General features: G+C 38.8%; 1 protein-coding gene and 1 long non-coding RNA gene across 5 annotated transcripts in view; one reads left to right on the top strand and one right to left on the bottom strand.

The window, feature by feature from the left end:
- Positions 1–25,025, top strand: part of LOC306814498 — a 102,161-nt gene that overhangs the window by 37,180 nt on the left and 39,956 nt on the right. Inside the window, exon 1 of one of the 2 annotated variants that reach the window (XR_013777181.1) lies at positions 24,358–24,687. The exons of the other annotated variant lie outside the window; for it this stretch is intronic. This is a non-coding gene — a long non-coding RNA (uncharacterized lncRNA). Of the gene's footprint in view, positions 1–24,357; positions 24,688–25,025 lie in introns of those variants that run through there. 2 annotated transcript variants of the gene reach the window in all.
- ANKRD55 (ankyrin repeat domain 55) overlaps positions 1–25,025 on the bottom strand; it is a 46,089-nt gene that overhangs the window by 10,221 nt on the left and 10,843 nt on the right. For all 3 annotated transcript variants that reach the window (XM_079330606.1, XM_079330604.1, XM_079330605.1), the window contains 6 exons: positions 24,633–24,742; positions 21,531–21,591; positions 17,756–17,884; positions 5,159–5,343; positions 3,351–3,518; positions 824–1,476 (listed from right to left, as the gene is read on the bottom strand). In XM_079330606.1, coding sequence (XP_079186732.1) covers positions 824–1,476; positions 3,351–3,518; positions 5,159–5,343; positions 17,756–17,884; positions 21,531–21,591; positions 24,633–24,742 — 1,306 coding nt within the window. The remainder of the gene's footprint in view (positions 1–823; positions 1,477–3,350; positions 3,519–5,158; positions 5,344–17,755; positions 17,885–21,530; positions 21,592–24,632; positions 24,743–25,025) is intronic.

The raw sequence follows: 25,025 nt of genomic DNA, 5'->3' as shown, positions 1-25,025 counted from the left end.
GCATAGGACTAATCCCAAAGGAGATGAATTTGGAGACACTGATATGTTAAAGTAAACTCCAGAATGCAGGCCAGCCAGGCAGATTCATTTAAACATGGACATGAGTCAAACAAAATACTAGATCCCAAATCCAGCCAAACTCTGTTCATCTTAGAATTCTAATGCTCTGCTTCATTACTGTTGTATTACAATTTCCAGACCACAGCGTAAAAGCATTTGTCTCATCTTTGTAAATTCAGCAACCTGTATTCAGCTTTGGAGAAACCATAAGAACAGCACATCAGACCAAAGAGCTGGCACTCAGGGTGGCATTCAGGGTGGGAAGGGATGCCATGGCAGCCTGGAGTCAGAATATACCTGCAAGGGTAAAGTGGCATGGCATAAAGCTGTCCAGTGTCACTGGACCTGTCTAGATCCAGAAGCAGCTCTCAGCAGTTACAGATTTGAGGGCAAGTCTGTTCTCTTGCACATCTACATCCAGGACTAGATGTGAACACAAGGCAGCACAAGGGTGTTAATGTGCAATTCACAAAGCACATATATGACCTGGAGGACACTAATAGCTCAGGTGCCTTATTTATTCCTAAATATCTACATTTTTGCTTGCTCTTCAGATCTACTTAAATCTCCTCTTTCCCACATCTAAGCACCTTGCTTCAGCTTTCAGCTGATGTCCCACCCACATGCTATGTGGTACGGCCACATAAAGAAACTGGAAAAAAATTAAAAATAGAAATATTATTAGTCCCTACTTTTTTTCTGACTCAGCTTTCCACATCAGTAGATATGCTAGGATTTAGGATATAGAGAAGGAAAAGATTACCTGATGGAGAACTGGGAAGTGAGGGAAGGCAGGGAGGGCACAAAAGCACATGGTGAGATCTATCAGAGTTTAAGCCATTCATCAGTTTGTCTGAAGTCCCAGTACAGACTTTGTAAGAGAGTCTTTGGTTAGAGTCTGTGTTCCAGGGATCATCCAGCAAGGCCTGGCAGCTGCCTGTGTTGTCCAGTAAGTTGTGCTCACTCCAGCTCTTTTGAGATTTGTGTGGATAGGTAGTGGAGCTGGAGGACAAGCTTGACATTTTGCTCTGGGAAGAAGTTAGGAAGGAATTGCCTGCAGTGATTGAGGGGAAGCTCTGGGTGGTGATGGGTGGGAATCCCTGACATGCTGATTGCTTCTTTTCTGCTGTGAGGTACTTAGTGTCTGTGCTCTTTCTCTTAAAGTCATGGGTGGTCTTACACTCTTCTGAAACATCTTTGCAATTCTTATTCATAATGCAATCAAAACGGGTGATGATGGCATCTACTTCTGAGGTCTCTTCTCCAGGATTTTGACCCCTGCTTCTCTCCTGACTGGTTTTCAGATCATCTTTCTTTTTTTTGCAAGAGAAGATCTGGTTCAGCATACTGAATCGTCCTTCTTTCTTTATAAGTCTGCTTTTCTGGGAGGGAAACTGATGAACTGACTCAGATCTACTGAAAATACAAAACAAAATGTGATGTCAATATTACCAAACAATGAGAAAATACCAACTGTGTTACTCAATGAAAGAAGCAATATTCTCTCCGGATACATTTGCATAGGTGGTTCAAAAAAATTAGGATCCCAAATTTGTAATTAACAAAGAATGAAAATGCTACTTCACTCTTTCTTATTGGTGAATTGCCTTACAATCATCTGAATATAACTTAGCACAGCTATCTGGGAAAAAACAAACAAGTTTTTCTGGCTTCAGCATCTACCAGATGTGAAGATCTAATGATAATGAGAAGAAAATTGCATGATCTTTTAAATCAGGAAGTCCTTGTATTATGTCAGATTAAGAAAAAAGGTATTTCCAGTCATTGCAAACACTGTGAAGAAAGGCACTAGTTCACCATTCCCATAATTCCTTCCCCCTTCCCACTTCCCTCTTTTCCATTTGACTTTTCCCTTCTAGCCCTTTCCCTTGCCTTGCTTGTGCTGAAGAGGTCTGGCACAGTTTCAGATTGGTCAAGATAAATACCTACACTGGTATTGTTACCTATTGTTGTAGGTATTGTTGCAATACCTACACTGGTATTGTTGTAGTAAACCCAAGATAATTTTAGTATGTTAGGTAATATAAAAGCAGATCTTAATTGAAGGCCTTAAGGAGCAGTTATGAAAAATGTCCACAAAAGCCCACATCCCAAAAGGGTGAGTACATGTTTATAGGTTTTAGGAAATTTGCACAATTGATAAAAGAGCATCCGTTAGGAGGACAAATGGTGATGGAATTTTCCCCCAGGTCAAGGCCCTTCTCTGGAGTCTCTTCCTTGGTACCAGCTGTACTTTGTCCATGAGAATGTATCTGGAAGTGTTGTTTTCAACATTGGTTCCTAGGCAGAACCAAGATAGGATAGGAGCCTAGTACCCCTCAGGGCTTGGAGCTCTGGAATTTGTTTTGTCTTTCTGCTTAGGGAAAAGCCATGGAAAATTACTGGGAAAACTAACCACTAATACAATAGGCTACAGAGATACAAATGTGTGTACAAAGAGTTCAGAGAACATATAAATGAGATCAGTATTGCTGTAGTGGTTTTGAGATGAAATTTTGGCTAATCTCTGTCCTTCTCTAATAGTCTCTAGACTACAGGAGAAAGAGGAGAGGTAATATTACCTGTGTCTCACATTTGGAACATAGGACATAATACTAACTTCTGACTGAAAAGGAGGGAAAAGCACAAAACAAGTGGGATATAAATGTAAGTGCATACTTGAAGTAGAAGAACAGAAACTAATTACATAATAGCTGCTGAAAAGGAAGAACACAAAGAAAGGAAGATTGTCACCAGTGAGTCTTCTGTTATACTTTTTAAACAACAAGAACTCAGAATAAAAAACCACATCAAGGTAGAGAACTAAAGAAGGCTAGGATAATACTACCAAACCCTTACTCTGAGGATGAACACCTGAGATTTATTTTATTATCTGTGAAAGATGCTTTTGTATTCGGTCTCTCTGTTGTCTGATTACATGACCACACAGATAGTGCAAAGAGATTTCAAAGAAGTGAAAGTTACGTATCTCTGAGGGCTGAAATTATTCTTTTATACGTGTTTTCTACATGGAGGTGTCTGAGTAAGAGCTGTATGTACATCTTCAGAACCCTCTGCTGCTTGGTAGAGTAGTACTGCAACCTCAGTGAAGAGTCTTCAGTAGACAACTGGTTGTAATGTTGCAATGTTGGTGGAAAATGAAATTAGTGTTGCTTATGAATCAAGGAAACACCACCGAGGGCTCAAATGCTTCAGCAGCATTCAAAAACCAATAAGTTTGTTTTCTAGTCAGTGGCAACATGTGAGCAAGATGCAAACTTTCCTTTTACCTGCTCTCCTGAGACAGCAGCTTGATGCATGCTGTGTGCCCACAGTACATTGCATATGTCAGAGGAGTGTTTTCATTGATGTCTCGGGGGCTGCTGTCTATCCCCAGTTCTAGCAGTGTCTGCACACAGTCAGCTTTGCCTGCTGCTGCAGCCCAGTGCAAAGGAGTCCTACAGGAAAGGGGGAGTATCATTAAAATGGGTGGACAGATTTACAATTGAAACAATTTATGATATAGTGAGGTGTGCACAGGGTATGCTACTTTCCCAGATTCATAACATACATTTTAAGAAATTCTCCAGCCAGCTTATTCCACACTACTGTAGCTGCATTTATTTAGCTGCAGATAAAGCAGATACGGGGCTGCAGAACGCCTATACATTCTATAATTGCATCTCTTCCAGCTGGAATTGTGAGTAGAGACGCCTGAAGTTTTCAGAGCAGAATTTGAAAAAAACTCTTCATAGTTTCCACTGCATAGGGACAAATTCTTATCTTTGCACCAATCACAATTAGCAATGGTTGGCACAGGGCTCTCCATGAAGGTAACAAGAGAAGCATCTCCCTGATGAATGAGAAGGACTGAACACATCTACTACTGCCACTTTGCCAGTTTCTGGGTCCTATGAAAGGTACAGACCAGAGCACATATAATTGTTCTGAATCTCTGCAGGAGAATCAAACTGATTTTGTGCTTGGCAGAAAATATGCATCTTGTATTTGGAAACTTTTCTCCAGTTTCCAAACTGTAGTATTTTGCTCTTGTGAAATACCTGAAAGCACAGACAACACTGCAAGAATAGTGTTTAAGTATAAAAAAAATAAAATTAAAATTTTTCTTTCTATTCATTTTTCAGTCGCAGTGATTTTGGATTGGGTACAATCATAAAACAATAGAAACACAATAGAATGAAAATCTTATATATGTGTTTGTAGTGAAAAGCTTATCTTTTCCCTCTCCAAACATAATATATTCTGTGGAAATGTCTGAGCATGTGGAATAAGTGGCCATGTCTTAGTGAACTTTGAGACGTAGGCAATCTTTTCCCTTTGCTCTTCTTTCCTTAAAAACACAGCCTTCTCAACTACGTTTTAATGATGTTTAGAAACTGCTCCAGAACCCTGTTCATTTAATTTCTGTTCCATTTTATTGCACTTTTCCATGAAGAATGATATTATTTTAAGCACCTGAAGGCCTAAGCCAAGAAAACTTTGGCTTTTGCTTCACTGAGCAGAATAATTGATGTGAACAGCCAGCTGGTTCTCTTTGCATTAAATAAATTTATGAGCAAAGTTCCAGGGAAGGTAGGTGTGGGGTGAAAAAGAGGAAAGATGACTCCTCTGCACTTATGAAATAGAGCTTTAATCATGAAGGAATCACAGGTCTTTTCAGAACGGAATGTGAGGGTCCTCTAGTCCTATAGGAGTATGACATTTTCATCCAAAATACAATTAGAGAACATTGCCATTTCTTAAATACAAGTTGCAGGATCTTGTTCTATTGTTTTGAAAAGGGTATTCACTTTTGATTGAAAGAAACTTAGGTAAGTGGTGACTAAGTCCTTACACAAATCTCTTTTTCTAGCACAAACAGAAAGTTAAATATCATTCCTTCTAGTTGGTTATCATACTAAGTACGATACATGTGAGCTGGACTGGTTTGCAGTGTTTCTGAGCAAGCACAGTTCTCTGTGGAGTGCAGAGCATTACTAGGCCATGGCCTTTGAAACTGAAACATGATTACATAGTAAGCAGAGATGGTGTCAGGTTATTAGAAAGGAAGCAGCAATTTCAGAGTTTCCATGGTTACCTGTCATCCACATCAAGGGCCTGCAGGTTGCACTTTGGGACTTTAGCCAGATCACTGATGATATCACTGTAGCCTGCAGCAGCAGCAATGTGCATGCATGTTTTGCCATTCTCATCATCATAATTTATTATTGATGGTCCCTGCCAGTGGTCCAGAATGATGGAACACAGAATCCTGTTGCCACTCTGGAAGGAAGTTCAGAGAAGGAAAGTGTTTTACAATGGAGCTCACACCAGGCTGCTAGCTTCTTTGCTAGAGATCCTTCTGTGTGTATACTAGAATCCCCAGATATGAAAACCAAAATCTTCCAGTCTCCAGATAGGAATTGTGCTTACTTTATGAATTTTTTAAGACACTCTGAACAGTGGAAAAATAATAAATAATGAACCACTGCAAATACCTCCAGAAAAGTTATAGAGTGTAAATTACTTAATAGAAATTACTTGTGGTTTTTTGCTGTTTTGCTTAGCCAGAATCCAGAAACACAAGCTTGTAGTTTTCAACAGAAATTTAGGGATGAAAAGAATCTCAGAAAACCAACTCATATCTGTAAGTCTATTTCAGTACACTTAGAAAAGCCATGTCAAATATTTGTTCAAGTGCTTCTTGAAAACTTTCTTAGCTAGTTTGCTCCAGTGCCTGGTGTCTTATAGAAAGTTGACATTGTTCTCTAAGCCACAAATGAAATGGAACATTTTATATCCTACCTTAGTGGAAATAGAGCAAAGAGAATTAATTACGTTTTTATAACAACAGAAACACAAGGTTGAAAAGGTTTTTCTGTATCATCAAATTCAATCCCTGCAGTCACTTGAAGCCATGTTACATCATCCCTCTCATAAACTTACTTTGTCCATTAAGCAATTAGGGTTTTTTTTTGCCCCCATTACTCTCAAAGGAATACAGTTCAAGAACTTTTTTGCTTTAATGATTTGTATCTCTAATTTCTATTCATACTCAGGGCTGATTATATGCTTTTGTTTCTGTTCCAGTATTATTATTTAGATTAAATACTTCTTTCCTTTAACTGGTACTTTTTCTTCAGATGTATTTTTAGACAACCATCACAACTCATCTGAATTGTTCTCTTGCTGCTCTAACCAATCATGGACTTTTCAGTTTGTTTTTTTTTTAATATACTTTCTGTTTCTCTCATTAACCTAGTAACCCTTTTCCTTTTGTGTTTTAGTTGAGTTTCCTTGAAGAGGGATGATTAAAATTGTACTAGTCATACAAAGATGTTTTTGCCAGATCTTACACAGTGACACTGCTCTTCCTTATTTGTGTTACAAATACCTCTTTTGGTATGTCATAGAACTGCATTTGCCTCATTCACAGCTGTGTCCCATTAGAAGCTCCTAGTTATTTTGGAAAGACCCTTTACACTTCAGTACTTTTCTTCCTTAGCTGTTTCCAAACATAGAGTTTCTAGTTTTGGGGAGGACCTTCTGTAATAGCACCCAAGTGCATGACTTACACATTTTTTCCTATTCAATTTTGTCTCATTTGTATTACTCAAGATTTAAAGGTGATCCATATCCCTGTATGATATCCCCATTCCTTCCTGTTATTGTCTTTCAGTTTTTTATTATTGATAGATTTTATCAGAAAGCTCCTGTATTATATGCCAAGTTATTATTAAAATATTAAAGTGTAATATCAAGTCTTATCCCTGAAAGTAATTTCCTTCCAGCCTCCATTCAACATTTAATCATACTCTTGTCTTCTGAATTTTAAGACACAATTACTTTTGCTTGTCTGTACTTTTGTATATTATTTGGTAAGGTAGCTATTTATTCTAAAATTATCTTTAAGGATGGATTGACATCCATTATCTCAAGCTTATTCTATACACTTCTCTGCTCTTGGGATTCAGCTTCCTGCCATATTTTGCACCATTGAGAGGATACATTCCAGGTCCCTGGAACATTCTGATCTCACAGCTACTCAGTCCAGCTGAGAATTTCCTGAATTTATCAAAACATGTGCCCCTGAAATCAGGAATTTTGTTTTACATGTACTTTGTTTACTCAGATGTTTAATTTAGAGTCTAATCTTGATCATGCAATCTAAGTTTATTTTCTATGGCCAGAAATTTGTAACTTCCTTATTAACTGTGTTTAAATTGTTATTAAGTTATGTCTGAATATCTCATGAAGAATGTTGATCCTAATGATCAGAAATACTGAAGTCCTATGAATAATTGTTGTTTTTATTGTCCAGTCCCTATACCAGATACCAATATCCTCCATACTAGTATAATTCCCAGTTACATATTTTCATCATTAGCTTCAGTGAAATCTCTAGTCACATTCAGGGTTAACTAAATTTAGAAGTCTATTACATACTTCTAATACTACCACAATAAATATCTATCTGTTACCATCCTTCTCTAAGACAGTTTTGACACAAAAAATAATTCACTTTAGCACCTTACTAGTTCTGTATTCATGTTCTAATGGCTCTAATGACTATTCCTCCAGTTTTACCCTGACTTGCTAAGTGAAAATTTCATACCCTGCAGCTACAGTCCCTCTATGTTCTTGCACAGCTCTTAGCATTCACATAAGAAATTACCCACTGTTCCTACTGGCATTTTATACTTTTACAGTATGTTTGGTCTCCCACCAATCTTCTGTTTTCTAGACTAAACAAACCATTTCAAAGTCCCTGTGCAGGTCAAGTTTTCCAACTCTCTTATCATACTTGGTGTTTGCTTGTGGCCTGTTTCAGTTTGTCTACAGTTTTTTTCAACTGTGACACTCCAAACAACATAATTATCCAGCAGAGGCTTCTCTCATGACATTGAAAATTGCTTCCTGTAGCCCACGTATACCATACTTCTGTTAATATGGCTAATCTCAGAATAATGTTTGCTTGACTTATATCAGCACCATAACTTGAACTCCTACTCACTTTTGTAATCTGCTGGTCTATCACTCTTAGTTTTGCACGAAAAACCTTTAATTTTTCACAATTCCGTATACAGTGTTATTTTATTAATTTCAGTTAAATAAAAACATTCTTATGGTACATCTCTGGTTGGATTGTCTATGAGATATTCAAAGATTATTTGAACTGTCTTGAATGTGACTGATAGAGAATATATGATGTGTGATAGAAGTCCCGGGTGGATTTTGATGGCATCACTCCATATTCTTCCACTTCCAGCTTGTTCCCCTGGAACATCTTGGACTGAATTCTGTGTCTATTATATCAGGTTGTTATAAAAATTGTGCTATTGATGTAATTTAATGTGGTTAAACTTGCATGTACTGCTCAAATCAGAAAGAAACAAAGAATTAGATTTTGAATCATCATTGTGTTTGCCACATGCTTAACAAGGCTTCTGTGCCATGTGATGAACTTTATCTTGTCACTTTTCCAGAATTGTTGTGTTTTATTATATGGGATTAAACTGTTTATTTACATGCAAACATACTATACCTAATAGCTTCTTATCTGAGGAAGCAATAATTGCTTTGAAAATGGCTACAAAAATTCTGCCTCATTTGAACAACTCAATCAAATTGTTACTTCAATTTTCTAAGTAATCAAAGAATATTTCCTAATATTTGAACTTTCTGCTGAATGAGATTTCTGGGCAATTGTTCAGTCACTTTCCAGTTCTCTCTTCTTAGGAATGCTTTCTTATCTGTAAATGCATCTTGACTCTTTTAAATTGCACTCAAAGTTCTCCTAAAATGCTTACTATGCCCTTATTCTTAGATTGATAGCTTTGAGTTGTGGTCACCAAAAATGTAATGTTCCTGTGGTAAATTTACCACAATACTATTGTTAGACCAGGATGTTCTCTGGTAAATTTACCATAGGAAAATTATGTGTTTTTGTAACCTTACTGTACGCATCACTAAATTTCATCTTCCCTTTTTGTATTCAAATTCTTTTCAGCAGAGATTCAAGCATTCTCAAAGATTTTCAGTCATTTTTGCTATGGGTTTCTAAATAGTTTTGCAGGCCTTCTCCCCTCACCCACCCCATGGCCCGGCTTTTGTTACACTTTTGTCCCATGTCACACTTTTATCTGCTTCCACCCGTTATTGATTCTCCTCAGTGAAATTTTCTTCCTTAGATCACTTATCTCAATGCAACATATTTTGTTGTCCTAGGGTGACTTTACTTGTTCCAAACCAGGACATTTATGAAGAAAAAATGTCCTAAAGCCTGGATCCATGAGCCCCTGTAAGAAAATCTCTCTTTGTGCTTTATGCAAATTTTTGTCTGAGATTTGTGTCCTCTCCAGACAGTGGCAAGCAGCCAATACACTAACAGGGTATTTAGCTCTGACACTTGATTACAGCTCCTGTTTCTGTATGTTGGTTTATAAAAGTCAGACTTCTGAGAGTTGCGTCTCTCAGTGCTTTCCATAAAGAAAAACAATTATTCAGAAAGAATCTATTGAATCAAGTTACCATGAGGAGAATCCTGAACTTCTGGGATACTTCTCCAGTTTCAGCACTTCGTTCAGCAATGTCTACTCAACTTATCCTCATTTTTGCTATAGCCATGCTTCTTATACTTCAGCCCTTTCAATGTCCAACTGATAAGCAGAACAATAATTTTACTTAGAAAGTTTCTTGTCACTTACGTAATATTCTACTGTAACATTGCAATTTATTCTGCCAGATCTTCAGTCATAAACACTGAGATGTTTTATTTTGCTGACTGCACTATATAGAGGGTTATTTTTTTTCTGCAGAACTAGATAACGAGGTGCCAAAGAAGAGCCATGTGAAAGGAGTCAGCTAAGCCTGCTACCAGTAACAGAGAAGTGGGAGGGGTAGAGAAACAAGTTATGGATCACTTAGCTGTTCTCACAAAACCTGGATAAAATATTTTTCTTCCAACTAAATGCCTCTGGAGATTATATGGTTAGGTTGTATTAGTTCTCCTATATTTCCTGTCTTTATGAGCATGCAGTTTAAAGCCTTCCTATAGTTATCTGGTCATCTTTGCCAGGTGGAAATTCCCCACCAGAAGCTCTTGATGTTTCTTCTTATTAGCATTGCACTTTGTTTTCATCCTCTTTTACATTCTCTCATCTTTGGATTCCACAACCTTGAACCCAAAGCTTTGACCTTTTCTTTGATATCTTCTGCTCCATCCCTGAGTGGCTTGAGATTTTAAGCATTAGTTCACTCCCTTCTGCAGCAACCAATACTATCACCATTGCACTACTCTGGGAGGTAACTCACTTTTATAAAAAAGCAAAACTAATTACATTTACATAAGTACTTCCAGCTTCCTCCTGGAAACTGGAGCATCATTGGGTGCTGTTTGAGTTTTATGTTAGAGAATCCAAGCCCTTTTGTCTTCCCTCTTATTCTTCACAAACAGATACACATAGAATACTTTAATCTGAAATCAACTGTAACACCAGCAGGACCATTGGAAAATAAACCAGCCAAATGCAACAAACATCTTTTTTCTCCTTTGCTGAAATAAAGAAATGTGAGCCATTTTAAGTATTTTTTGAGGAACCCATAATAAAATTCAAACAAATAACTTGTCTGCGGACTTTTTCCTTTATAACTCCAGTTGAAACTATTATATTGATAAAAGATGTATTTATCATCATTATTTATACATCTTTCCATTCAAAGTAATTTTTTAGCCTTTTTCTTTATTCTGAAATTCAGTATTTACCAAGAAGCCATCCCACATTATTTTTCACATGGATCTCTTGACTGGATCTTGAAAAGCCTTGATCTTTAACTCAAGGCTGTTCTGGCAGAAGCTGTATGTTTAGTTACAGTTATACTGGCAAAACTCAGCTATTCTGCCAATGCATTTTTCCCCTTACATGATTAATTTCACTGAAGTGCCATTTTCCTCATATTCACATGCAGAGCACTGTAGCAGTGTATCACATCATTACTTTTACTGCAATACAATTTAGAATTTCATCCTAGAATCAGAGCAAAACAAATGTTGCATCAGCTGTGAGGATAAATCAGGCTGGAATCAGATATCAAGGCAGTACCAAAAAAACATATGCCTATCCTATTGTAGGTGCTGTATCTGCTGTTTTAGGGATTGAGAATGCCAGACTCAAAAACAGAGGCATAATGTTGCTTCTAGTCTGCAGCACAGCACAGTGAGAAATGTCCTTATTTTGACAGTTTGGCTTGCTGAAGAGTTTTGCACACATCAGTGCTTTCTTGTATCATGGACTTCCAGCACCTTCCCCTCTGCACCCAAGATTAGAGAAAGCTAAGGAATGGAAACACACTCATCTGCCTTGGCTGCTGTGATTTCCTGGCTGCTAGATGGCTGAAATTGGCAGTGGAGAAGTGAGCAAATTTCAGAGCACTCTGTCCTTTCTTTACCCTGAGAGGACATGGAAAACTGGTCTGTGTGATGAGGAAAGAAACAAGTTGTAATACCACCTTCATCTTTCCTCCTGCCAGGGAAAATGCCTGAGATTCGCTGAATGCAGCCCAAGCACTTCACAGGGTGTGTTTCTGATGGCAAACCAACACAAATTAACAACAACTCTACTGACGCCACTGTAGTTACATTTGTGAGACTCAGTCAGCCCAGAGAGAAGCACATTTGTCTTCTCCTACCCCTTGTGCTGAAGCTTTACACACCCACTGAGACAGCATCTCTACAGAGTCAGAGCGAACCAGCTTGGTTTGACTTTGTGGTACTCTTGGAAAGAGAATGGGTTTTTGTACAGGAAGGTTTGTCCTGTGGTCCTTAGAGCATTGCTGCCTCTGGTACAGCTAGGGGACATAATATTCTTAAAATATTTATTCTTTTAGCAGCCTTAATGTGTGTTGGAAAAATGTACCACATGACAAAGGCAGTCATGGAGGCATGATTCTGGCCAGGATATGTCCCTGCCTCTCTTACCCTCTATTCAAACAAAACACTGCATGAAACACTGACCAATTCTCTCTGAGAATTTATTTTCACTTGGAGTCTAAGTGCAAATGGTTTACTGTGTAAATGACTATGACTATGACTATGACTATGACTATGACTAAAATCACTTGGCAACTTTCCCCTGCTATTGCATTTTGTAAGGACTGATTTCTCTGAACAAGCTGTTTACATGCCTTGGAAAAGAGGTAATTTTTAAAATCCATGGAAGAATAAAGATTTATTCTATCAGAGAAATGGAAGTATTTGTCTTCAAGTACCTTTTGTCAGGCATAGGATATCAGGACATGTATAGATATGCAAGAAGTGGGTTGCATATACATTACTCATATTCTGGCATCCACTGTGGAGTTACACATAGAGTGTATGCTGGGAAGGGGTCTGGCAATTGTCCCGTACTTACCTACAGGCTTTGCCCAAGACAAATTCCTGCTAAACCCAGTGGGACTTCTGCAATCGATTACCTCAGACATTTGATTGGCATGAACAATTACATTGTCCACAGCATGTTCATACTTGAAGGGCTACTTTTTAACAGTCTATTACTTCAGTAAAAGTTTTTCTGGTGATCTGGCTGTACTGTGAGTTTTTATACCAATACTGCAAGTTTGCAGGTGGTACAAATCTGGGAGGAGCTGTTGACACCCTCCAGGGCAGGAAGGTCCTGCAGAAAAACCTCAACAGATTAGAGAGATGGGCAGTCATCAGCTGTGTGAAGTTCAACAAGGGCTGGTGGCCAGATTCTGCAGCTGGGATGGGACAGCCCTGGATGTACAGACAGACTGGGGAATGAGAGGCTGGAGAGCTGTGCCATGGAAAGGGCCCTGGGCTCTGGTCCATGGCAAGTTGAGCATGAACCAGCAGTGCCCTGGCAGCCAGGAGGGCCAAGAGTGTCCTGGGGGCATCAGGGACAGCATCAGCAGCCAGGCAAGGGAGGGGATTGTCCTGCTGTGCTCTGAGCTGGGGCAGCCTCACCTCCAGTGCTGGGGGCAGTTTGGGTGCCACAGTATAATAAAGTTATTAAACTATCAGAGAGCATCCAAAGGAGGGCAAGAGAGACAAAGGGCCTTGAGGGGAAGACATGTGAGAGCAGCTGAGGTAATTTGGTCTGTTCAACCTGGAGGGGCTGAGGAGAGACCTCCTTGCAGTTACAAGTTATGAGGGGAAGAGGAGGGGCAGGCACTGATCTCTGTGTGACCAGTGACAGAATCCAAGGCAATGGCCTGGAGTTGTGTTGGAAGGTTTAGGTTGGATATCAGGAAAAGGTTCTTGCGGCACAGTTTTTGGGCACTGACCAGGCTCCCCAGGGCAGTGGTCACAGCACCAAGCCTGACAGAGCTCAAGAAGAGTTTGGACAATGCTCTCAGGCACATGGTGTGACCAGTGCAGGGACAGGAGGTGGACTCCGTGGTCTTGTGAGTCTCTTCCAACTCAGCACATTCAGTGATTCTGTGGTAACTTAAAGTGTAGAAATATGTTGCAGCTGTATAAAAAATGAAGTAGCACTCAAAATCATCCTTCAGCACTGGAATTTCATTGCCTGTACCAAATATTTCCTAAAATCGTCTCTGCCATGGTTTACATCAGGGTCAATTAATACAGTTCCTGGAGCTGATATGGGTGCCAGATCATTCCCAGTAGGCGGCCTGTGTAAGACCATCCTGTTTGGGAGAAAAAGAGAGTATAGCAGCAGGGACACAGATTGTCCCATGATAGTTTGCCGCAGTGCCAGACTCAAGACTCAAGCACATTTAATTCACTGTTGCACAGTGAATTGACAGTGTCACAAATATTTAGGGCACTTTATGGAAAAAGCTTCTGTTGGTATTAAACCAAGTTTATTTCTTACTCAGAACTATATGTAAACTGTATTCCATCTTGTTTTGCAACTTGACAGCTTGCTCTGTAGATCCCCGCTGCTATGCAATGTTTCAGGCTCCACAAGCAAGAGTTGTACCTTTGCTGGAATGACAGTATTTACACAAGAAAATGATTTTCAAAATGTATACTTAAAAAATGAGAATCAAGTATCTTTTTGACTAGTTTGTTAAGAATCAAAATTGTCTTTAAAGCTTAGTGACATAAAAAAGGAAATCACTACTCTTCCTTTCAAGCCATCTTTGGAAAACTGCATGAAACAAGGAGCATTGAAGGACAATTTTGCAGGGAAAGAAATCTGCATGAAACCAACTAGACAGTGAACCATGCTCAGCAAATGCATCCTTTCTGGCCAGTCCAATAACAGGCATATCTGCAGTAGAGAAACACTGGATTTTAAGATGTTTTTGGAAGGTCCTTTTAGTTCTTCCACTATATGTAACCCACATGAGAAAATGGGTGCTGGGCAGAGAGAAGGAGAGAAGTTATCCCTTGGGAGACATTCTGAGCCACTACTGACTTCTCTGGCCCCTTCCTCTGCTCTGGCTGGATAGCCAGCTGTGTCCTCGAGATATCATGTAGCAGCAGAGACATTCTTTCCTAGAGATCCTGACATTTAAGTGTGCTTTCACCTTCCAAGCAATTACAGAGAAACTGCAATGCTTGGTTAGCCAAACACAAATTAATACTTACTTATGCATTTCTTTTTATATATACAGATATTTCACTCTCTTCTCTGGAAACAGAGGAATGAAATAACTGCATTGTTGCTATAGAACAGATACGCTGGCTTCTAATTTTTTAAAACTTTGCACTCCAAATCAGCCTATTAAAAATCATAAGCACATCTCCCCATGGGAGAATATTATTTTTAATAGCTTCTTTCTTGTTGCTTTCTTTATCTCCCTACAGAATTTTATTTCTTCACTTAAAAAAAAAAAAATCTGGATTTTTGCTTATTCTTTAGTGGAAACCTGATATTTTCACATAATCATGTGACTTTGGGAACCAGAGTCTTTGAGAATGAGACAATGAGACCAGAATGAAAATTCTGGTAAAAAAAAAAAAGACAACTGGCAAGGCAATGTGGCAAGATTCTGAATCTTCTCAGGCTGTTTCCAAGGTATTACTAATACTGTTATATATATATATATATATATATATAGTACTGTGTAGTGTGATAGTGCATGCTGTATGCTATATTTTACCAGGATTTCAATAATATCATTATTTAGAATTCTTAGAATGGCTTTACCATTTTCCCAGTATCAGTTAACAGTTTTGTGCTTCAAAGGTATGTTTCCTTTTTATTGCAGTAATTAATACTGGCTGAAGTAAAAAGACAGACATACCTCCTGAGGCACTTCTAATAGGCCTGTCTGCACCAGCACATAGAAATATTGCATGTGTAAAAAATATGGCATGAGGTAGTCTCACATCAAACAGTAATGATCAACATCTTTGACACTGATACATTTGCACTTAAGATGTGAACCTGAATGGCAGGAGGTTTGAGCTTTTCAGAGAGCAGACCTTGGTGTTGGCATGGTCTGTCTGGTTACAGATGGAACTGATCATCCCATGGTGCCTGATGGAAGACAAAGCCATGAACATGCAGTCTTTGAAAGAGTCAGCATGGAACAATAATTTCATATGAAATATGCCCCATGCCCAAGAATTTGGGTTTGAATGATGGGCAATGGCTTTTGTGTTTTGGTTCTACTGTGTGTTTCAGCCCAGTGTGCACAAACTGCCTCTTTCCTGCAACTTCTGAAATAAGTTTCTATGCAGTGTCTGGTCTTCCCCTTACTGCCTTAAAAAAAAAAAAAAAAAAAAAAAGAAATTAAACACAGGGCCTTATTCAGCCAAAAATAACCCCTGCAGCTGTACTGCCTGAGCTCTGTGAGTCTCTTGTTCTCTGAAGATATTTATACAATTCTTAAAGGAAAAATATCCCTTTTCCAGCAGTAGCAGAGGAGGCAATTAGACATAATAATGATCCCATCTAGCAGAGCTGTTATTCTGTTCTCTGTCACAGCAGAGAAAGTTGTGCCTGTCCACAGTATACAAATCTCCTGGGCCTAGAACTAGGGCAGCAGAGAGCACTGACTCAAAGTGTTTATTTTTTTTTTTTTCCTGGCAAGAGTTTTCTTTCTTGAATAAGGGAAATATGAACAGATCCTTTTCATGCTTTAATATTTCAGCTGCCACTTCTGGACTTAGTATTTAGAGAAGCATGTGAATGGAAGAAGCAATTTATAAGGTTTCATGGCAGAAATCTCACAACAAGGGAAAAGGGTGTGTGTGTGTGTGTGTGTGTCATTCTGCATACTTCCTCTTGATTTCCAGGAGCAGCTTAAAGGAAGAGAAAAGAAGGTATTTGTGACTTCTTTCCACCTGAGGCCAAGTGGGTTTTGTGCAGTTTCCATTTCCCCGTTTCTCAAGAGTTATTCTGCACATTTGTGAGAGAAGAGTGGAGGTGAGATTTAGCAATGAAATTAAATAATGAAACATACCAAATAGAGAATCAGGGAAAGCTTAACAAAGAAGGAGAGCTCTCAAGGTTATAAAGTGGATTCACTTTTGCCTTTCTCTTTGTCCCCAGAGCTATGATACAGACTACTGGCTATTATGCAGGAGTTTGCATGAAATTCAGAAGTTTCCTGCTGGAAGCAGCTGGAACTGGAATAAGTCTGTGGAAAAATGTCCAACAGGTAGTAGAGTAGATGTCTTTAAACTCCTAAGGCAAAAAATAAGTCTGATTTATGATTGATTAGGATTAAAGAACAAAACTTTTTAAATAATACCAGTTACAGAGGTCAAAATATGCCTCTACTTCAGAAAAAATTAGTTAGGCCTATTATATGTTAATGTTTGTAAGACTGTGGTTGAAGGAAACATTATTTGTCCAGATATCCTCATCCCATAACATATACAGTATATGGCAGTTCAGAACTTTTAAATTTCCTTGTTGACACTTCTTTTAAAAAGAACAAACTAAGACCAAAAGACAAATATGCAAATATTTGGTAGTTGCACAAAAATGTTGCTGGATTCTTTCATGAGTTCTATTTGGCTTAGCTGTTGTGCATGTGTTTGGAACAATGATACCCAAACTTGCAATGGCGAGAGAGCAAGTTAAAACATACAATTTCGTCTGGGCAGTCTTCTGCAGTAAACTAGGAAAGCCAGTAAATTATGCTGTATTTTATATCACTTACTAATAATTGCATAATACAGTTTTTAATGTTGTATTGCATCTGAATGGTTTGTTTCTCTAATGATGGCCTGAGTATTTGACAATATTCTTTTGCATATGAGATAGGAACATACATCTCAACAGGAAATGTGTTTATCTCTATGTGTTCTCCAGTCTCCAGAAAAGCAGGGTCTCAAATCTTCAGCTAAATATTTCACAGCTGTAGCTCTTTAAATGTTTTAACTTGTGTTTACATTTTTTATTCCCAAAGGCTTTTGGCAAGTAAACTGCTGGTTTCTGCAACCCTGATTTAGTGAAAAAAAAAAAAAAATTAGGCACAAGTTCAACACGAAGCATACACATAGTATCACTGAGATAGACAAAAATTTCAGGGCAACTGGACTAAACCTCTATTAGGTACGCCTTGGTCTGCAAAGAAGATGCTACATCCTTGATCCATACCCAGTGGCAAAATACTGGGGCTTAGTGGACATTTTTAGCATTCAATTTCCTTGTTTCACAGCCCAGACTATTTTCTTAGGAGTATTTTGGACACCACAATAGCCAACTCAGTTCAATAAACATCCCACAGGGACTGTGCTGTGGCTCACCTGAACTGCCCAGTGCAGAGCTGTTTTGAAGTCCTTGTCCACCAGGGTCGGGTCTGCTCCCTTGTGAAGCAGAGTCTGGGTGTGCTGAGGTCTGTTGTGGAATGCAGCCCAGTGCAGTGAAGTCATTCCCTGTAAGCCACAAACGCAGAGGGCAGATTATTGTCACTCACAGGAGCACCCTTCAAGTCTCTGTAGATAAGCTAGGCAGGCCCGAAACCATTCAGGGTGCACAAATTCTTCCCTCTTCACCTTGATTTGAAATAGTTAGTAGCAGATTCTGAATTAGTGAAGTCCCAAGGGGGAACCAAGCAATTAGCTTTTTGGAATTATTACAGAAAATGGATACAAATACAAATGCTTCCTCCATATGTGCACATAGCCTATTATAAATAACATGTGGTCAGGTCCATGATGGCTGGGGGGACAGCTCCTCACTGCTCAGCTTGAATCCTGCAAGAAAAGCCTGGTTTAGACTGGTGCTTTGGCAATACACAGCATGATGTTTGTGTTCGGTCTTTGATCCAAAATAAGTATTATAAGCTATTACTGCAGCTAGCACTAGTCAGCAAGCTAAAGAACTAATAGAGTAATGTCCACAAAAAAGTCACAATATAAACATTTTATATTTACTCTTCAGAGAGAAAACAAAGCAAATTGTAAGTTATTCAGCTGCATTTTCATTCCATCTTAACTGCATCCAGTCAGTCTTAATAGATCAGAGAATTCATGGCCTATATTTGCACCTTCAGCATTGTTACACTCACCTGTATTTTACTCTATATCCATAATAATTAAGATTTTATGTATAAATTGACTAATTTGCTATGTTTCCAAAAAATTGCTAATGTTTTTCAGCTGTAGTAACATTTTCCTTTGGACAGGTGTTGTTTCCTCTCTTACCAGAAAAAAATGCATTTCAAGGGTCTTGCCTAATTTCCAAAAGGATAAAAAGCATTAGGAAAAAAAAAAGAAAAGATTGAGTGGAAAAGCAATTAAAACTTGAAATAGAACCCAAATAAAGCCAGCTGGTAAAAATCTTGGTAAAGTATGAGCTACATTGATGCAGACAATTTATCAGTGCATTAAAGTGTTTGCAGTGATTTTCTGACTAAAAGCCTGAATACCTTTGCATTCATTTCTCTCACTCATCACATATCTTATAAGACCTTTAAGTTCCCATGTGGCTTAAGTATGGGTGATAACAAAACAGAGCAGTTGAATGAGAGCAGTTTTGGTTTTACTTGTGTTTGCAAAGCTTAATCATGGGGTTTTCGGTTTTGTAAAACCAAAATTGAGGGTAAACTCCTGCACTAACTGAAATTAACAGGAGCTCTGCCATTGGTGTCAGTAGACATGAGGGACTTAATAATGTTGATGGACACACATTATCTGTGAGGTTTCACTGAAGTGATTTCCAGCTGGGAAATGAGTGCTCGTCACTAGTCCTGGAGAGCATGAAAATCACTGAAGAAGGAGAAACCACAGTGTACCAGGCTGTCTTTCTGTCATCCTGTGTCAGTGTGTTGATATGGCCAAAAAAAAATCCTTGAAAAATCAACTTTCTCTCTGTTTCTATTGGTGGTAGCTGGCAGAATGAGCTGTAATGTAAGAGGGTAAAATGGTGGATAGTTTTCAAAAATTCCTATAGTCCAGTGACAAAACTCAGACAGGCCAGTAGCTGATGTTTAGTGCAAAAATATAAGAAACAAGGTTTGACAATATACTGCCACCAAATATTAAGTAATCAGACTAAAGGCTTCATATGACATCCAGCCCTCCAAAGGGTGATGATGCATTTTCTGAAAAAGTATTTATTTTCATTTTTTTGAAACTATCCACTGACAATTTCTGTAGAAGTCCCCATGTTTTTATATGCAAAACCCCCAGACCAGCTAATAATAATTCACTTTTCATTTCTATGCCATTTATGATACCATGGGTTTATATAATCTCTCTGATGTAGTTGCCAAGCTGCAAGTCCTGTCATGATTACTTTGCTGTATTTAGCCTGTCCATGTAAGGAAGCTGCTCTGTAACTATTATCATCATCTTTGCAGTCCTTTTTCTGTTCCTTTTCTTGTATATGTTTTTTCAGGTTACTCTCGCAGCCATGTGGCTGTACAAAGGATTCAAACAGAGCTTCCTGTTTTCTTCTCCATTTCCTTTCTAATACTTTGTACATTCCACACGTCCTTTCGGAGTGCCCAACCGAGCAAAGAGCGGTTTGTGGCAGCAGCTCATCGTGTGGGCTTTCTGCAGTGGGCAACAGCTGCCTAGCCCAGACTGTGCTTTGTCCTACCACCCTTGGGTGGCTTCTGTAGGTAGACTAGTGTTTGTGAGTGGAAGCATGACAGTGGTATCAGACCTGCCAAAGCTGAAGGTCCAGCAGAACACAGTCTTACAGGTGAGACAGCCAAACAATTGCACATTCATAAAATATAAGAAGCAGTACAGGACATAAAAGGACAAACGCCAATAAATGGCTTTGAGAAATTCAGTGTGGCACTTGTTTTGCTCAGATTCAAGGCTTTTACAGGGAATATTTCTTCACATTGTCATCTCGCAGGCTTTACTAATAAACCCACAGAAAGACACAGTTGTGGAAGCTATGAAACCTCCAGATGTATTTCTTACTGTTTACGTGTTCATGCATTCATCAGGGTGTTTTTCTCAAGTGTCAAATGGGAAAACTGAAGTGTTTACTTATGCCAAGAGAACAGCTCTGTTAGTTGTAATCATTTATGAGGATCCACATTTTTCAGAAAACATAAGTATTCAGGGCTTAGTACTGACACTTGAACAAATATATTGTCAGTGCCAAATGACAATGAGATGGACTAAAAGTTCTAAATTGCATGTAGCAGTGCATTACAGCAAAATATATGGCTTTAAATGATGATCCACTATTCCATGAAATTCATTAGCAACATAGTTCTACATCAAGACACTGCATATGTCTGGTTTAGGGTATTGTGAGCAAGGTCTGCAAACCTTTCAGTGGGCAAGGAAGAGGAAAAATTAACAGCCCTCTGGCCATTCTGGCACTGTGGATAAAAACACATCCTTGAGCAACTGTTAGAATGAAGAGAAGCACATGAAAAAACACTCAGAATCTCTGTTATATTTTGGCTTCTCTATTTGGAGAAGGACAGGAGAAGGACAGGAGAAGTCTCTCAGTGTGGGAAGTTAACTCTTTCCTATGTACAATATATATATATACAGGACACAATTCCACATGGAAGACAACAGAATAAATTTTTGCGCTTCCATGACTGTTCTCTGTAATGCCAGTTCTCTGATACTTTTCTTGAGAACAGTAGTTGAATGGTGGGATCAAGGAATCATTGAATCATAGAATGGCTTGGATTGGAAGGGATCTTAAAGATTCTCTGGTTCCAACCTGTCTGCCATGGGCAGAGACAACTTCCACCAGACGAGGTTGGTCAGAGCTCCATCCAGCCTGTCCTTGAACACTTATCATTGGTAAAAGTGAAGATCTGGTCCAGTGTCTAACCTCGGAAGAACTGAAGGCAATTATTGTCTTGACAAATAATTTAAGAGACAGACTCAAGGTACCTCATAGCTGGCTGAGTAGACAGAAGCTTTATTAGCCTACAGGTGCATGGTGTATAGAAGGAAGAATGAGATAATACTTTGTGAAATTCAACAAAAGCATTATAGAAATTTTTGACTAGTGCATAACCTTATTGTAAAATTGAATGGCTTCTATGCCCTCAGTGCCAGGGACTGTAACTTGTAGCACAAGCTCACTCACCTCATTGTCCTGGTGATTAATTTCACTAAGATTTGACTGCTGCAGAAGCAAGCTCAGAAGCCTGTGGAAGCAATGATATAATCAGTGTGCTGTACTCCTGACTAAACTTGAAAAACTGACAGTTGTTTAAAAAACAAAATGTGCAATTTCATGAAAAATCAGTATTAGTAATGGGCAGAGGTCAGAATCTTAGGTCTGAGCTTTGTCATATGAGCAAAACAAACAGGAATTTATGGTTTATGGTGACAACAGAAGTTTAGAGCTTGGATTTTAAAGAAGATCCACTCAGAATAACGCTTGTGCCGACTGCCAGGCTAGAATCAGGATGCATAATACTGTACATGTGTGCAGTTTTAGATTAGCAATTCGCTGCCAACATATTTTATAATGTCCTAAAGTAACAAGAGATGCCAGCTTCTGTAAGGATTTTTCCCTCTCTTTAACTCTCAGAGTAATGTGGTGTAATATACACATTTGTGTGCATATGTGTGTTTATGGATGCTTGCTGTATGTTTACTCACACAAATCCCAATATTTTACAAGACTTTATAGAATATCTGCTGGAATAGGACCATCATTATGGCATAAAATATAGTAATACAAGTTCACATTTTATAGAATATTAGACTACAAACACTCCCCTCTGGCGGAGTGAACAATAATGTAGTTACATGAAATATTATTCAAGTAGAATTGTATTTTTAACACTTCCTTTTTCCTTTTGTTATCTTGTGAAGATGTTCTGAAATCACTATAGGTTTGGCAAAGATGCTTGTGTTCTATAGCAGGATGCTAAGTGTTTGGATTATGTATGTAGCTGGACCATGGAAATGAAAAACACCATCCAGTCACACGCTATAACAAAGCTAATACTAATATGAATGTACAGGATGTTCTTAGGATTCTAGCAAAAGGAAGGATGTATCCTTAGTGGATCACTGTGCAAACCTGTGGTTCATATGAAGGTGTGAATTTGCTAGAAATGTTCGGAACATGATCATGAAGAAGACACGCTGTTTAGCAAGGAAAGTAAAAGCTAATGAAGAATAAGGGAAGGAAATCTGATACATGTAAAGATAACACAAAAACAAATGTATAAAATCTTGCATTTATTTCCATGCAGAGGAGACTGAATGAAAATATTTTGCTGCTTTTTACCTTCAGCTAGGTCTAGTGTATTTTCTAGATTGGACTGTGGTCAGGTGTGCACATTAGATTAAGCTGAGAATATTTCGTGTCAAATTTGTTCTTTCCTACTGGTAATACAGAACTAGCTATCTAAATTATTCAAAAGACAAATTCCTGTAGAAAAGAGGTGTCATACCTTTTCTAAATGGAGTCATGCTGTAGGAACTCTGAAAATTATGACACCAGGGTTGTTGTGACTGGTTTGGTAGAAGCTTGTAAAAGGGAAGAAAGATTCTCTTGCCATTTAGCAAAATGACTCAGAATCTCAGAAATTCAGTGTCTGAAAACAGGTATTGGTAAATATCAACTAATGAGGAAAAAGAAAGTGAGATAACTATAGTATCCTTGTAAAACCCATTTATCACATAGTTTTATAATCTGACACAGGGGTCTGTGGTTCAACTCAAGATAGGATCAAGGACACCACTAATTATCTGACTAGAATCTTTATCATCAACAAACTTTGACTCAGTTACATCATTAGACCATTATGGCAACATAAGGGCTACCATTTAAATATGTAGATACCCAACCAAGCAGCTGAGGTTTCTCAGCTATCTACTCTTAAAGGCATAGATCAGGAATGGATTCTCTTTCCACCTTGCCTGTTAGGCTCTGTGGAATGAACTGGAAGCAGTTAAGTCAATTATCAAATCAACACATGAACTATCTCTGTCTTTCCATGCTGCCTCCAGCACATGAGGCTGTAGCAGTGGACTGCCAGCTTCCAAATTTAGCTGCAAAAGCCTTTCAAAACTGGCCATTGCATATTCTCTTTTGGCAATGACATAGGATTCAAGGGACTGACAATGACCATGATGGAAAAACCACCCCATCAGTGCTCCAGGCCTATGTCTGGGCATGGGGCAAACCCAGTGCAAAGACAGAGGAAAAGGAAAACTCTGCAGAACAAAGAAAAGTCTGTCTGTATCCTTGGAGAACGTGAAGAACATTCACGGGACCCAGTGTGCTCCTGGTAAAGATTAGTGTTCCCTTTCAAGTAGCAACATGTGTGGTGTTGTACAAACATTGTCTTTCTTGTGCTGGCTTTGTTTAATGACATTGACCTTTTCTTTCAGAAATCTCAAATTATTCTCTCCAAGTGATGCATGAAGAGCAAAGATAACATGGAGAATGAATAAAGCTGTTAAAAGGCTGGAGAACAAGATCAGCAGAAATGGCCAGATGTCTGAGCTGGTCTGATATGCAACAAAACTGTGCACTCAGTGATTAAGTCACATGAGCATATTACATGTACTGAATGTTTTACCTGTTTCTAATGTCTTCCTCTACCTTCAGGCATGATTTAGCTAGGGGAGTTTTTGGAGTGGCTATATTCAGGTGTAAAAATCAAAATTTATTTAACCTTCATATTATCACAGGCTGGAATCAGAAAAAACCAATTTTTCTTAAGAGTTCTGGTGAAGACACTCTGTAGCTATTACTCTACCTTCAGTTAAAGTAGTTAAAAATAAGCCAGACTACCAATCCTTAACTTCCCCTTTACGGATGGGGATTTTCAGAGAGGTTGTTTTGTGGAAAACTTTTCTCACATTTGCCATGCTACTCAGAGGAAAAGTCCAGAGAAGAAGTCTTGTAATATTTCATGTGTGTAGGACAGAAAGGTAATAGGGCAGGAGAAACACAGGGTTTCAACCTCTTTTATAATTATTTTCCCTCCTCCAGCTATTGCAATATTAAAACAGGCTCCTCACTTTACCTGGCCATCGATCTCTGGTACACAAGTATTGCACAATGTTTTTCCTCCTCTCCACCCCCTGTACAGTAACCACTAAACAAAGACAGAGGTCACAAGTGTAGCTGTCACAACTATTGTCCCTGCTGTGGGGTCTCCTTGGGTTGCTGGCTTCCTGGGAGATTCACCAGCAAAAGCTGTGGGAGCCAGGCTCATACCTCACGTCAGGCTCTGCCGTGGCAGCGTGTAGTGGCAGCCTCCCGTTTTTGTCAGGTATGTTCTGCTTAGCACCATTCCTGAGCAGGCTGACACAGCCTTCCAGCCAGCCCTAAAAGAGAAATTGGAGCATATCAAAGAGGAAAGTGAGAGAAGTATAAGGCCAGATATTTTTTTGTTTGTACTGGCATTCACTTGTGACTGTAGCTGTTTCTGTTAGCAGAGGAACTGGACTTTTTTTTCCTCAGTAGAGGTTTCTCAGCACTGAGAGTAGTTCCCTGTCAGAGTCTGGGTCTCAAATTACCTCAATTGTTTGTTTCTCTCATAAGATATTTAATTTACACTGTATTTTTTGTCTGTTTTTGTTTTGTTTGTTTGTTTGTTTCCCCTGCAGC

Source organism: Erithacus rubecula, assembly GCF_903797595.1.
Source record: "Erithacus rubecula genome assembly, chromosome: Z".
Lineage (NCBI taxonomy): Eukaryota > Metazoa > Chordata > Aves > Passeriformes > Muscicapidae > Erithacus > Erithacus rubecula.
This window is presented reverse-complemented; position numbering and strand designations above follow the sequence as displayed.